Genomic DNA, 13,778 nt, shown 5'->3' with positions numbered 1-13,778 from the left:
CATACCTTTTTAGCCTGCTTTCACCCTGTTCTTCAATGGTCAGGACCCCCACAGGACCACTAGGTATTATTTAGGTGGTGGATCATTCTCAGCACTGCAGTGACAATGACAGTGGTGGTGTGTTAGTGTGTGTTGTGCTGGTATGAGTGGATCAGACACAGCAGCACTGCTGGAGTTTTTAAATACCGTGTCCACTCACTGTCCACTCAATTAGACACTCCTACCTAGTTGGTCCACCTTGTAGATGTAAAGTCAGAGACGATCGCTCATCTATTGCTGCTGTTTGAGTTGGTCATCTTCTAGACCTTCATCAGTGGTCACAGGACGCTGCCTACAGGGCACTGTTGGCTGGATATATTTTTGGTTGGTGGACTATTCTCAGTCCATCAGTGATGGTGAGGTGTTTAAAAACTCCATGAGCGCTGCTGTGTCTTATCCACTCATACCAGCACAACACACACTAACACACCACCACCATGTCAGTGTCACTGCAGTGCTGAGAATGATCCACCACCCAAATAATACTTACTCTGTGGTGGTCCTGTGGGGGTCCTGATTATTAAAGAACAGCATGAAAGGGGGCTAACGAAACATGCAGGGAAACAGATGGACTACAGTCAGTAATTGTAGAACTACAAAGTGTTTCTATATGGTGAGTGGAGCTGATGAAATGGACAGTGAGTGTAGAAACAAGGAGGTGGTTTTGATGTTATGGCTGATCGGTGTATACGAAATGCTCTTCAAATAGCAGCTTGTACAATACGTCATTACCTAGTGTAGCTACATAATTACTTAGTGTGTAGAGCATCCCAGCTCTGCCATGCAGCCACTGTTGGGCCCTTGAGCAAGGCTCCTAACCCTCTCTGCTCCAGGGGCGCCGTACAATGGCTGACCCTGCGCTCTGACCCCAGCTTCCAAACAAGCTGGGATATGTGAAGAAATAATTTTGTTGTACTGTACGTCTGTATATGTATATATGACGAATAAAGGCATTCTATTCTCTTCTATGTGTACAGGTTTATAAGGCCTTGCCTTGCTGCCCACTCCCTACCTAGGCAGCTGTGTAAATATAGAAGATTCTAACTGCCACTGAACTTTAGAAGGCAGATTATTTAGATGCACTACTTAGACAGTGATTACGTCAGCAGTTGTCCCACCTACCACTACTGTGTTAGCGAGTTAGCCCAAGGCAATTTAAACCAAAGGGCTAAGGCACACCAGCTAACGTCCATGTCCTAACCCTCCATGTCCCGAAAACTGTTACATTGTCACTTAAAAACCCAAAATTGGGCTTGTACAACTTTATAAAAATGAAAATTACTTGCCATTAAAAATAACCCAGCTCGCTGCTCCGTTTTCTTCCGCCATCTAAGAATTTAGTCTTATTTTCAGGAGCGTGCGGGGGGTGACATAAAATGCTGGCTACATACAGAGCTCGCTAGGTTTTCAGACAGATGGAGTTATGGTCTTATATTGTTTTTATGACACTCTTCACCAAATGCTCTTACGCCTTTGCACAGAAGTACAGTCGAGGCTATATTTATTCCTATTGATGGATTAACCACAGTGGTAGCTCACCACCCAGCCAGGTTGGTACTGTATGTCCCTGGAGCGAGGCCCTTAAACCTCAACTGCTTTTATTGTATTCTGTCACATCTGCAGGTTTCTTTAAATAAAAGCATCTGCTAAATAATGTAAATGTACTGGGTTGTTTGTGCTTACTGACTTTAAATAATGAAATCACATTGTACCTGCTAGACTACAGCACCACTGTACAGCACCTCCATGTGAACGTGCTAGATATTCATGAGGAATAATTATACATTTTATTTAGATTTACAGCAATTAGCAGATACGTTTAACCAAATCAGCTTACAATTGTAATTACATACAATCCAAGCAATTGAGGGTGGATGGCCTCGCTTATGGCTTAACAACAGCAACTCTGCATTGGTTTGGCTTGAACCCACAACTTTTCAAGTACAAGTCCATTATCTTAACTGCTGAGCTTCCATTGCTCTAATTCTTTTGTATTTTATTAAAATATAACCATTATGCCGCTCAGGTGGCGCGGTGGTAAAACACGCTAGCACACCAGAGCTGGCATTTCAAACTCCTCGGTTCGAAACTCAGCTCTGCCATCTGGCTTGGCTGGGTAGCTACATAAACAGCGATTGGCTTGTTGTTCATACAGGGTGGGAGCCTCTGCTGTCTAATTGATGGCACCTGCACAGAGTCGAGGAATAATGCATTGATCAGGGTGTGGCTCTCCGTACACAAAGCTGATCCGCATATGAACTCGCCTCCAGTGCAGTCGGCTACTGCACACATGTCGGAGGGGGCATGTGTCAGTATCGCTCTCCTCAATCAGAAGAGATCAGGGTCAGTAGAGAGGAAGCGTAATGCAATATACTGTATAAACCAGAAAAGTTGGGGCACTTTTAAAAAATGCAAAAAAGCTAAATACTGTAATTAACTCTTATAAACTGATAAAAGTACAAAACATTTATAGTGTTTTCACTGACAAATTTTGTATTTTGTAAAAATAAAAAACAATAAAATGTCACGCCTGCAACAGACTCAGAGTCTAGGTTATACAAGTAATATTGTTCCGGAAGGTTCCACAATTAACACTCTAATTGGTATCAGGTGAGGTCTTCAAGATTGAGTATAAAAGGACCATCAACCAATGGCTGCGGCCGAAATCGCATACTTAAACAGTACATACTAAATTCAAGGCAGTGCACACTGCTCGGCCGGTAAAGCAGTAAGCTCTTTCAGTAGGCAAGTGTGCAGTATGCACACAACCTCAGACGTACTACAACCGCCATCTTACCAACGTCACGTGACGTCACGTGATGCATGATGTCACATCACCACAGTTATAACAGGGTTGTACTTAATTACAACATTTTAAATTTTTGTCTTACTCTGACTCTCCGCTTTTGCAGCTTCAGTTGAATTATGGGATAGATTATCGGATCACAGTATGCTGTGTTTGCATACTCAAAAATGGCCACCCAATGCAGTAGGTACCCATTCCAGTACTTTTTACGTGTTTAATGAATACTTCGTATTCGGACACTACCTGCTCTCGCGCACTGCTTTCGCGTACTGTTCAGTATAAACTATGTGATTTCGGACGCAGCCCCAGTTTTTGCAAGCAAGACTGATTTTTAATTTACTTTTAAAGACAATGTTTCTCAATGCAAGACTGCAAAGAATGTAGGTGTTTCCCTATCTACAGTTCATAATATCATGAAGTGATTCAGGGGAATTTTGAATTATTTATTTGCATTGCATTACTTTTTTTTACATTTCCTTCCTTTTCTTTTTTAACTTCTCTATTTAAACTCTTCTGCTACCTGCACCATCTACATTATTTTGAAATAGTAGCAAGTTTTTACATAAACAAAACTAATACACCATAACCATGCATAACATATTATGCTAAAGAACACTTTGCCCATACTTTAATCAATCACATTAACTTTGTTTTAAAAGCAATATTGTGATGTTAGAATGGCCTGCCCACAAAAATCTCCTCCTAAAGCCTTCAGTAATGATAAAACACATATCAATTAAGAATCAATGGATGTGATTGTAGAGCCAAGTGCTGTGTCTGAGAGGAATTGATCTCCTGGATGTCCAAGCACTACACCAGCCAACATTAGCATTAGCGCCCAGCTCTTTTCTACTCCCCAGCTAATGCAGATGCTTTCTGACATACTGGTTGATGTCCAGCCTGAGAGCTTAAAGTGAAAATTATTGATCCCAGGTGTTACATGGCTTGGAAATTTCAAACAAATACCAGAAAAGAGCAGTATGTCTAACTACAAAAGGTCATGAAGCATCAGGATGGTATGACTCAACTAAAAGGGTTCTTTAATTTAGTCACACATTTGCTCCCTTATGTCTAGGGTTAATTTAGGGTAGTTAATCTACCTACTATACTATTATGTTTTATGTGATGTGGTAATAATCTAAAGTAATTAGTAAAAGTAAAATAGAGGGACAGGCTTAGGCTGTCTCATAAAACCCTGGTGGCTGAATCCATTCTGGTTTCAAAAAGCATCACCATAGACTTAGATTCAAAATCAGCAGCATGTTCAGACTTTTTTAAATCAACAGTTTAGTTTGTGTTTTATTGCAGTAAACAAGTAAACAAAAAATGTGATTTAGTTTTAACTACCATTGGTGTCATTATTGAGTCATCTAACACAACACTTGTGACTTGGGTCGTTGTCTTTAACTGCACTATATGGCCAAAAGTATTTGCACACCTGACCATGAGCTTGATGTACATCCAATTTTGAAACAAATGGTATTAAAATCAAGGGACCTCTATGTGAACTTTTCAGCTATAACAGCCACTCTTCTGAGAAGGCTTCTCACAAGACTTGAGGTATGTCTGTGGGAATTTGTGCCAATTCCATCAAAAGGGCATTCGTATAGCTGGACACTAATGTTGGTCAAAAAAGCCTCAGGTGGTGTTCCAATTCATTTCAAAGCTGTTCAGTGTGGCTGAGGTCAGGGTTCTGTGCAGGCCACTGAACCATACTTTTATTCATGTCTGTTTAAACATTGCTTTGTGTATGGGGTACAGTCATGCTGGAACATGAAAGTGCCTTTCCTAAACTATTGCTGGCAAAGTTGGAAGCATATAATTTCCTTTATATAATTGATTTATTACACTTGTTAGCAATTGTGGCTGAAACACATGAATTCAGTCATTAGAATGGTCCGGGTCCTTTCTGTGTGGAGTTTGCATGTTCTCCCCGTGTCTGCGTGGGTTTCCCCCGAGTGCTCCAGTTTCCTCCCACAGTCCAAAGACGAGTGAGTGAGTGATGCGAGTGAGGTGAACTGGAGATACTAAATTGTTCATGACTGTGTTTGATATAACCTTGTGAACTGATGAACCTTGTGTAACTACCATGTCTGTCATAAATGTAACCAAAGAGTGTAAAACATGATGTTAAAATCCAAACAAACAAACAAACAAACAGTAATTAGAATGTCCTCATACTATGTCCATAAAATGCACATCACTGCATAGTTTACTGAGCAAATATAAGTAAAATTAATAAAATGACTAAATGAGCCTCTTCACATTACTATTAAAGTGGAGAAAACACTTGGGGAACATAACAGATTCCACACAGACAGTAATTGGAAGTAAAGCCTTGGCCCCTGCCCCTTCTGTGCCACCTTGCCACTGTTTAAATAATAAGTAGAATATACAAATGTATTAAAATATATACTTAGGACCACAAGTAGTAAATTATAGCAGGTCTGTAATGCTAGTAATTCTGGCATTTGCAAAAATTTGGACACACTCTTCCAGTTTAAAAGTCAAGACATATATGAAGTCAACATGGAGACCAAAGTTTTGATATTTTGAAAAACAAACAAAAAAAATCCTTAAACTTAAAGATCAAGCGTAGAAGTCAAGTTAAAGTCTTCTCAGTTTAAATACAATTTTGATTTAATTCTGGATTTTTTCAAATAAATGATTTATGTTTGTTGTTTACTTGTATATTTTGCTATTAATATTGATACAGTGGTACCTTGTAACTCAACGTCCCCTAAACTCAAAATCTTTGAAACTCAACGCCCTTCGGTGAGAAATTTAAAACCTAAATCTCAACATTTACCTAAAACTCAACATGTTCAGCTTTTTAAAAAAATGATTTGTTAATTTGTTAATTCCAAATTAACAATGAACAGCTGCTTTGTTCAGTGCTCGGCTGGAACGGTGCAGCAATACGTCATCAAAGTGCGAATATGAGACGAATCTGCATTTGTGTGGAATTACAGTCAAAAAAAGCTCCACATGTATCTGTGTTTAGCTGGATTTTCCTCACTGTTTCACTTTTAAACTTGTGTTATAGCTCAGGGTTCTGAGAAATTGTAAGAATCAGCTTTTTCGAGTGTCTAAAATGCTTATCGTTTTTTAAAAAAGCTTAACATGACTTTATGTACTAAAAGAATGACATGGAAACACTAAACTTCTCTTTATTATTACTGCTCATAATTTTTCTTCACTCAATAGGAAATAACGGCACAGCCAGCACAAAAGCTATTGTGCCGCTTCTCATGTGAATGCATTTTTTATACTGTATTTGTGTTATTTTCAGTGTATAAGTGGCAAAAACATTATTTTACATGAGCCTAAAATATATGCAGTTCCACGAGACCATGGGACGCATTAACAGGTTTCTCATACATCCTTATGGGAAGAAATACCTTGAAACTCAATGCCTTTTAAACTCAACATCACTCCCAAAACCAATTGACGTTGAGTTTCAAGGTACCACTGTATAACTTTTTTTTTATCTAGTGGTAGCCAATTTATTGCAAACTGAAAACTTCTACAATATTCTACAGCAGGTTAAAGTGGGTAAAAATCAAAAACTCAAACATGAAGAGAAACTAGCTGGCTGCAAAAGCTTTGCAAACTGTGATATCTGCCTTATACATCACACCAAGATTATTAACTAGTTACTGGTTTGAAAAGTAAAAGCTGTACCAGAAGTAGCCTGACTGGTTGGACTTATGTTGCTCTTCATTTCAGTGATCTTGATTTCCCCAGGAAATCCCAGCCTACACGCTCTTAAACACAAAATTAAAGAACTATTTTATTACTCTTCCACAGCCATTGATTACTCTGTAAGCTGACACTATAATTATTTGAGGTCTCATTTCTCAACATCAGTAGCAACAAAAGCCACCCGACTGCTTCCCTCCCACTCTCCCAGCCTTCCTCACCCCAAACAAACTTTGAATATTCAGTTTGTAACCATTCAAACTTTATAAATTAGATTTCACCCTGTGTTTGCTGAGAGACAAACAAACTAAATAGCTCAGATCTTCACTCACACACGCCCAGATCAGCAAACCTCCGCTTTCTTTCTCCAGCTAGCGATTGGCCCGCTGCATGACAGGCCCTTTTGTGTGTGTCTGAATGGCTTCTTATTGATTGGAGGCAAAATGTTTTTAATGTTGTTGATGAGATTTTCAGATTGGCCCACTAATGGGAAGATGGAGGCCCCCCTTTTCAATCAATTTTCAGCTCAAGTACTAAATTGAAAATCTTTACCAATTTAATTAAGGCTGTTTTAAAAGGAACACTAAAACTTTAAAATAACGTTTTTTTTTTTTATTCAAGTTTTCTTTACTCCCTGATCTAGGCTAATAAATGTGTGCATGGGTAAATATGGCCTTTGTAGGCTCGCTAACATTCCTTCTGAATGTTACAATCCTCTCTGAAAATGTTAAACATGCTTATTTGAGTGAAGAATAAAACTGCATATAATATTATATCAATCATTGTACACAAATATGGCCAAAAGTATGTGGACGCTCCTCCTGTTATTGAATTCCGGTGTTTTAGCCATTCATACAGGTGACAAATACAAATACAGTCAACTTCAAATGCTCTGTAGTCATTTCACATTTTATTAAAAAGATACATGACAGGGGCCGCTCAGGTGGCGCAGCGGTGAAAACACACGCTGGAACCAAAGCTGGGATCTCGAATACATCGTATCGAATCTCAGCTCTGCCTGCCGGCTGAGGCTGAGTGGCCACATGAACAACAATTGACCTGTTGTTCAGATGGGCGGGACTACGCCGGATGGGGTCTCTCTCTCTCATGACTTGTGCAAATACAACGTTTGCTGGCTGATTGATGGCGCCCGCACAGAGAGGAGAAAAGAGTGCTCTCAGGGTGTGTCTCTCTGTACACAACGCAGAGCTGCACTGCACTCGTCAAAGTGTAGGTGATAAGATGCATACGGCATGCTGCCCACGTGTCGGAGGGGGCATGGGTTAGCTTTGTTCTCCTCAATCAGAGCAGGGATCGGCATTGGTGGAGAGGAAGCATGACGCAATTGGGCAATTGGACGCGCTAAAAAGGAGAGAAAATGCATTAAAAAAATCAAGCTTTAGTATTTTTTTCTTTTTATTTTGGTGTCGCAATTTACTGCATGCTTTTGTTTTGCAGTGAACACAAAGCATCATCAATTATTGAACTCATTTTGAAAAATAAAAACTCCTTTTTTTCTCCCTATTTACGAGGGTTCATCAAAAAGTTTCTGCACCTTTTTTTAAAAATCTATTTATTAAGAATTTCAAAATCAAATTACACCACTTTTCTACATAGTCACTATCTGATGCATTTTTCCCAGCGTCGTATAAACTTTATTTAATGCCATTAGCAAAAAATGTTTTTGGTTGATGCAGCGCTGCTTTCACATCATCACCACATGAAAATCTTCTTCCCCTTAAAGCTTCTTTGAGTGATCCAAAAAGACCAATTACTAATATATATACATCGACTAGGCATAACATTATGACCACTGACAGGTAAAGTGAATAACACTGATTATCTCTTCATCACGACACCTGTTAGTGGGTGGGATATATTAGGCAGCAAGTGAACATTTTATCCTCAAAGTTGATGTGTTAGGAGCAGGAGAAATGGGCAAGCGTAAGGATTTGAGCGAGTTTGACAAGGACCAAATTGTGATGGCTAGACGACTGGGTTAGAGCATCTCCAAAACTGCAGCTCTTGTGGGGTGTTCCCAGTCTGCAGTGGTCAGTATCTATCAAAAGTGGTCCAAGGAAGGAACAGTGGTAAACCTGCGACAGGGTTATGGGCGGCTAAGGCTCATTGGTGCATCCAACAGCTACTGTGGCTCAAATTGCTGAAGAAGTTAATGCCGAAAGCACCAACAATGGGCACATGAGAATCGGAACTGGACCACGGAGCAATGGAAGATGGTGGCCTGGTCTGATGAATCACGTTTTCATTTACACCACATGGATGGCCCGGGTGCGTGTTCATTGCTTACCTGGGGAACACATGGCACCAGGATGCAATATGATAAGAAGGCAAGCCGGCGGAGGCAGTGTGATGCTCTGGGCGATGTTCTGCTGGGAAACCTTGGGTCCTGCCATACATGTGGATGTCACTTTGACATGTACCACCTACCTAAGCATTGTTGCAGACCATGTACACCCATTAATGGAAACGCTATTCCCTGATGGCTGTGACCTCTTTCAGCAGGATAATGCGCCCTGCCACAAAGCAAAAATGCTTTATAAATGGTTTGAGGGGCACAACAGTGAAATTGAGGTGTTGACTTGGCCTCCAAATTCCCCAGATCTCAATCCAACCAAGCATCTGTTGGATGTGCTGGACAAACAAGTCCGATCCATGGAGGCCCCACCTCACAACTTAGATGAGTTAAAGGATCTGCTGCTGACATCTTGGTGCCAGATACCACAGCACACCTTCAGGGCTGTTTTGGCAGCAAAACGGGGGACCAACACAATATTAGAAAGGTGGTGATAATGTTATGCCTGATCGGTGTCTGTGTGTTATTTATTTATTTGTTTGTTTGTTTACATCCAACCTTTGTTAGTGTTGCATTATTCGCTTTGGCTTCATAGAACCACTGCTGGGAGCAAACATAAAAATGCTGATTTTGCTGTCTGTCTGACTCAAGGTTTCAAAACCTTCCTTTTTTAATGGCCTTTGTGTCCTTGTTCTGTTTCTGCAGTGCATGTCAAGGCGGGAACCTGTGAGGTCATAGCAGCACACCGTTGCTGTAACAAGAATAAAATCGAAGAGCGTTCTCAAACTGTCAAGTGCTCCTGCTTCCCAGGCCAGGTTGCTGGCACTACACGAGCTGCCCCCTCCTGCGTGGATGGTAGGATTCTTTATTCTCTTATTGCTCTGGTTTTGATTTGATGTGAAAAAAATAACTATCTACCAAGGACATGGAATAAATGTGAATTGTTGACTCCAGACTATTGCTTTTTTAGTGCTGCCAGAAAAAGACAGTCAGACATTTTTATTTCAGCAGATAACAGCCGGAGTATTAGTGCAAACGATTTCCTGCTAATAGAAAATTTCATTTTATCACATATAGTGTGACAACAGTGACAAGATGCAAATTACAGCCTGAGATGAACAGTTCTTTAAAGTCATGGACTAAAATTGAATTGTCTGTGTTTAAAGCCATGTAATCAATATAATGTGCCAGAGACACTTTCTACCCATCAAACAGGAGCCTCCTATCTCTATCACCATCTCATTTCTCGCACCTGTCACTCTGGAGTTGAAAGCTATTTCGGCGTGACACCATCATCCTCCTGTACGCTGGAGCGCGGCACAGCCTGCTTGTGTAATAACGTGTCAACAGGCTTTCTCTCTGGACGGGTCAATCGATCCTGATCTTCTTCTCTGCTCTGTAATATATCTGACACACTCTGGCTGACCTCTACCCTTCTGTTGCTTCCAAAACCCCAAGATGGTTCCAAGATGCTTTTAGCATGTCCACTTACAGTAGAAATGCTTAAAAGGAACTGCTTTTGGTAGCCTATTTAAAAAACAGAAATGATCGATTTTTGCCTCTGCTATTATCATTAATAAGTAACATTATTTATGACATTCATTTACACCGATCAGGCATAACATTAAAACCACCTCTTTGTTTCTACACACACTGTCCATTTTATTAGCTCCACTTACCATATAGAAGCACTTTGTAGTTCTACAATTACTGAGTAGTCCATCTATTTCTCTACATACCTTTTTGGCCTGCTTTCACCCTGTTCTTCAATGGTCAGGATGGTATGAGTGGATCAGACACAGCAGCACTGCTGGAGTTTTTAAATACTGTGTCCACTCCCTGTCCACTCTATTATACACTCCTACCTAGTTGGTCCACCTTGTAGATGTAAAGTCAGAGACGATCGCTCATCTATTGCTGCTGTTTGAGTTGGTCATCTTTTAGATCTTAATCAGTGGTCACAGGACGCTGCCCACAGGGCGCTGTTGGCTGGATATATTTTTGGTGGACTATTCTCAGTCCAGCAGTGACAGTGAGGTGTTTAAAAACTCCAGCAGCGCTGCTGTGTCTGATCCACTCATACCAGCACAACACACACTAACACACCACCACCATGTCAGTGTCACTGCAGTGCTGAGAATGATCCACCACCTAAATAATATCTACTCTGTAGTGGTCCTGTGGGGGTCCTGACCTTAGAAGAACAGGGTGAAAGCAGGCTAAAAAGGTATGCAGAGAAACTGATGGACTACAGTCAGTAATTGTAGAACTACAAAGTGCTTCTACAGTGTATCACAAAAGTGAGTACACCCCTCACATTTCTGCAGATATTTAAGTATATCTTTTCATGGGACAACACTGACAAAATGACACTTTGACACAATGAAAAGTAGTCTGTGTGCAGCTTATATAACAGTGTAAATGTATTCTTCCCTCAAAATAATTCAATATACAGCCATTAATGTCTAAACCTCCGGCAACAAAAGTGAGTACACCCCTTAGTGAAAGTTCCTGAAGTGTCAATATTTTGTGTGGCCACCATTATTTCCCAGAACTGCCTTAACTCTCCTGGGCATGGAGTTTACCAGAGCTTCACAGGTTGCCACTGGAATGCTTTTCCACTCCTCCATGACGACATCACGGAGCTGGCGGATATTCGAGACTTTGCGCTCCTCCACCTTCCGCTTGAGGATGCCCCAAAGATGTTCTATTGGGTTTAGGTCTGGAGACATGCTTGGCCAGTCCATCACCTTTACCCTCAGCCTCTTCAATAAAGCAGTGGTCGTCTTAGAGGTGTGTTTGGGGTCATTATCATGCTGGAACACTGCCCTGCGACCCAGTTTCCGGAGGGAGGGGATCATGCTCTGCTTCAGTATTTTACAGTACATATTGGAGTTCATGTGTCCCTCAATGAAATGTAACTCCCCAACACCTGCTGCACTCATGCAGCCCCAGACCATGGCATTCCCACCACCATGCTTGACTGTAGGCATGACACACTTATCTTTGTACTCCTCACCTGATTGCCGCCACACATGCTTGAGACCATCTGAACCAAACAAATTAATCTTGGTCTCATCAGACCATAGGACATGGTTCCAGTAATCCATGTCCTTTGTTGACATGTCTTCAGCAAACTGTTTGCGGGCTTTCTTGTGTAGAGACTTCAGAAGAGGCTTCCTTCTGGGGTGACAGCCATGCAGACCAATTTGATGTAGTGTGCGGCGTATGGTCTGAGCACTGACAGGCTGACCCCCCACCTTTTCAATCTCTGCAGCAATGCTGACAGCAGTCCTGCACCTATCTTTCAAAGACAGCAGTTGGATGTGACGCTGAGCACGTGCACTCAGCTTCTTTGGACGACCAACGCGAGGTCTGTTCTGAGTGGACCCTGCTCTTTTAAAACGCTGGATGATCTTGGCCACTGTGCTGCAGCTCAGTTTCAGGGTGTTGGCAATCTTCTTGTAGCCTTGGCCATCTTCATGTAGCGCAACAATTCGTCTTTTAAGATCCTCAGAGAGTTATTTGCCATGAGGTGCCATGTTGGAACTTTCAGTGACCAGTATGAGAGAGTGTGAGAGCTGTACTACTAAATTGAACACACCTGCTCCCTATGCACACCTGAGACCTAGTAACACTAACAAATCACATGACATTTTGGAGGGAAAATGACAAGCAGTGCTCAATTTGGACATTTAGGGGTGTAGTCTCTTAGGGGTGTACTCACTTTTGTTGCCGGTGGTTTAGACATTAATGGCTGTATATTGAGTTATTTTGAGGGAAGAATAAATTTACACTGTTATATAAGCTGCACACAGACTACTTTTCATTGTGTCAAAGTGTCATTTTGTCAGTGTTGTCCCATGAAAAGATATACTTAAATATCTGCAGAAATGTGAGGAGTGTACTCACTTTTGTGATACACTGTATATGGTAAGTGGAGCTGATGAAATGGACAGTGAGTGTAGAAACAAGGAGGTGGTTTTAATGTTATGGCTGATCGGTGTAATTAAATTAGACAAATTAGGGCATGACACCTTTGTCTAATTAGACGTCTATAGTAAGACGCTACGCGCATTCTCCATCTGTTTGTGGAGCTTCACGTCAGCTCTATAACCTTCTTTAGCTTTGAGCTTTTTAAAGGTTGCTTTGAAATGGATTCGGCCAAAACCAAGCTGATCACAGAGTAGCCCTGACCTACCTCTGCCCAGCTGGTCCAATGTGGGCTTTTCTGATTTTTTTTTTTACTTCTTTGAAAACAGTTCCCACCTTTGTGGCACCCCTGACTAACCCCACCAAAAAGTTTTTGGTTGGCACCGGTGGTTCAGAATACTTTTGAAGAACCCTTATTTTCAGCCTTATTGCTTAGACAACGAGACTCTAAGGCCCCTTTTATCACCAAGGTGAAAGCCTCCTATTCTATGTAGGGTAGGTGTATTTCTGTCCCAGTGAGCAAGGCCCAGTAACACACTTCTCTCACTGACTATTGTTGTGAAAAAATAAGGGCAGATGATAAATGAAAACAAAGATTACAGTTCACTGGATTGGAAGAAATTATTGGCACAATCGTGGATTCTTACAGCAGTGGAATTGCTGAAGAGTCAGGAACAGACACTATAGCCCTCCCTTTATACTGCTCTGGTACATTACAATGGGTGTTGGACTTTGGAACCTCCATTCTGTGCTAACTGTTGTTTCTTATCTGCTTATAGCTTAATGACACCTTAATAACAGACATGTTGCTTTTCTCTGTACTTTAGACTCCCAGCCATGTCTCAAGCAGCAAAATACTAACATTCAGGTGATATCAAACATAGTGGGTGTGTTCGAAAACCTAGTGATCTCTCTACACAGACAGCATTTGACGTCATCCTACCAGGCTCCCGAGAAGGAGGCTGTTCGAATTCCTTGATGCCT

General features: G+C 41.2%; 1 protein-coding gene across 1 annotated transcript in view; it reads left to right on the top strand.

The window, feature by feature from the left end:
* tafa3a (TAFA chemokine like family member 3a) overlaps nt 1–13,778 on the top strand; it is a 171,630-nt gene that overhangs the window by 139,040 nt on the left and 18,812 nt on the right. The window contains exon 3 of the mRNA XM_062996603.1: nt 9,567–9,716. Within this exon, the coding sequence (XP_062852673.1) occupies nt 9,567–9,716 (150 nt within the window). The remainder of the gene's footprint in view (nt 1–9,566; nt 9,717–13,778) is intronic.

This window comes from Trichomycterus rosablanca, chromosome 6, assembly GCF_030014385.1.
Source record: "Trichomycterus rosablanca isolate fTriRos1 chromosome 6, fTriRos1.hap1, whole genome shotgun sequence".
Taxonomy (NCBI): domain Eukaryota; kingdom Metazoa; phylum Chordata; class Actinopteri; order Siluriformes; family Trichomycteridae; genus Trichomycterus; species Trichomycterus rosablanca.
Note: the sequence above shows the minus strand (reverse complement) of the source record. Positions and strands in the feature narration are given on the sequence as shown.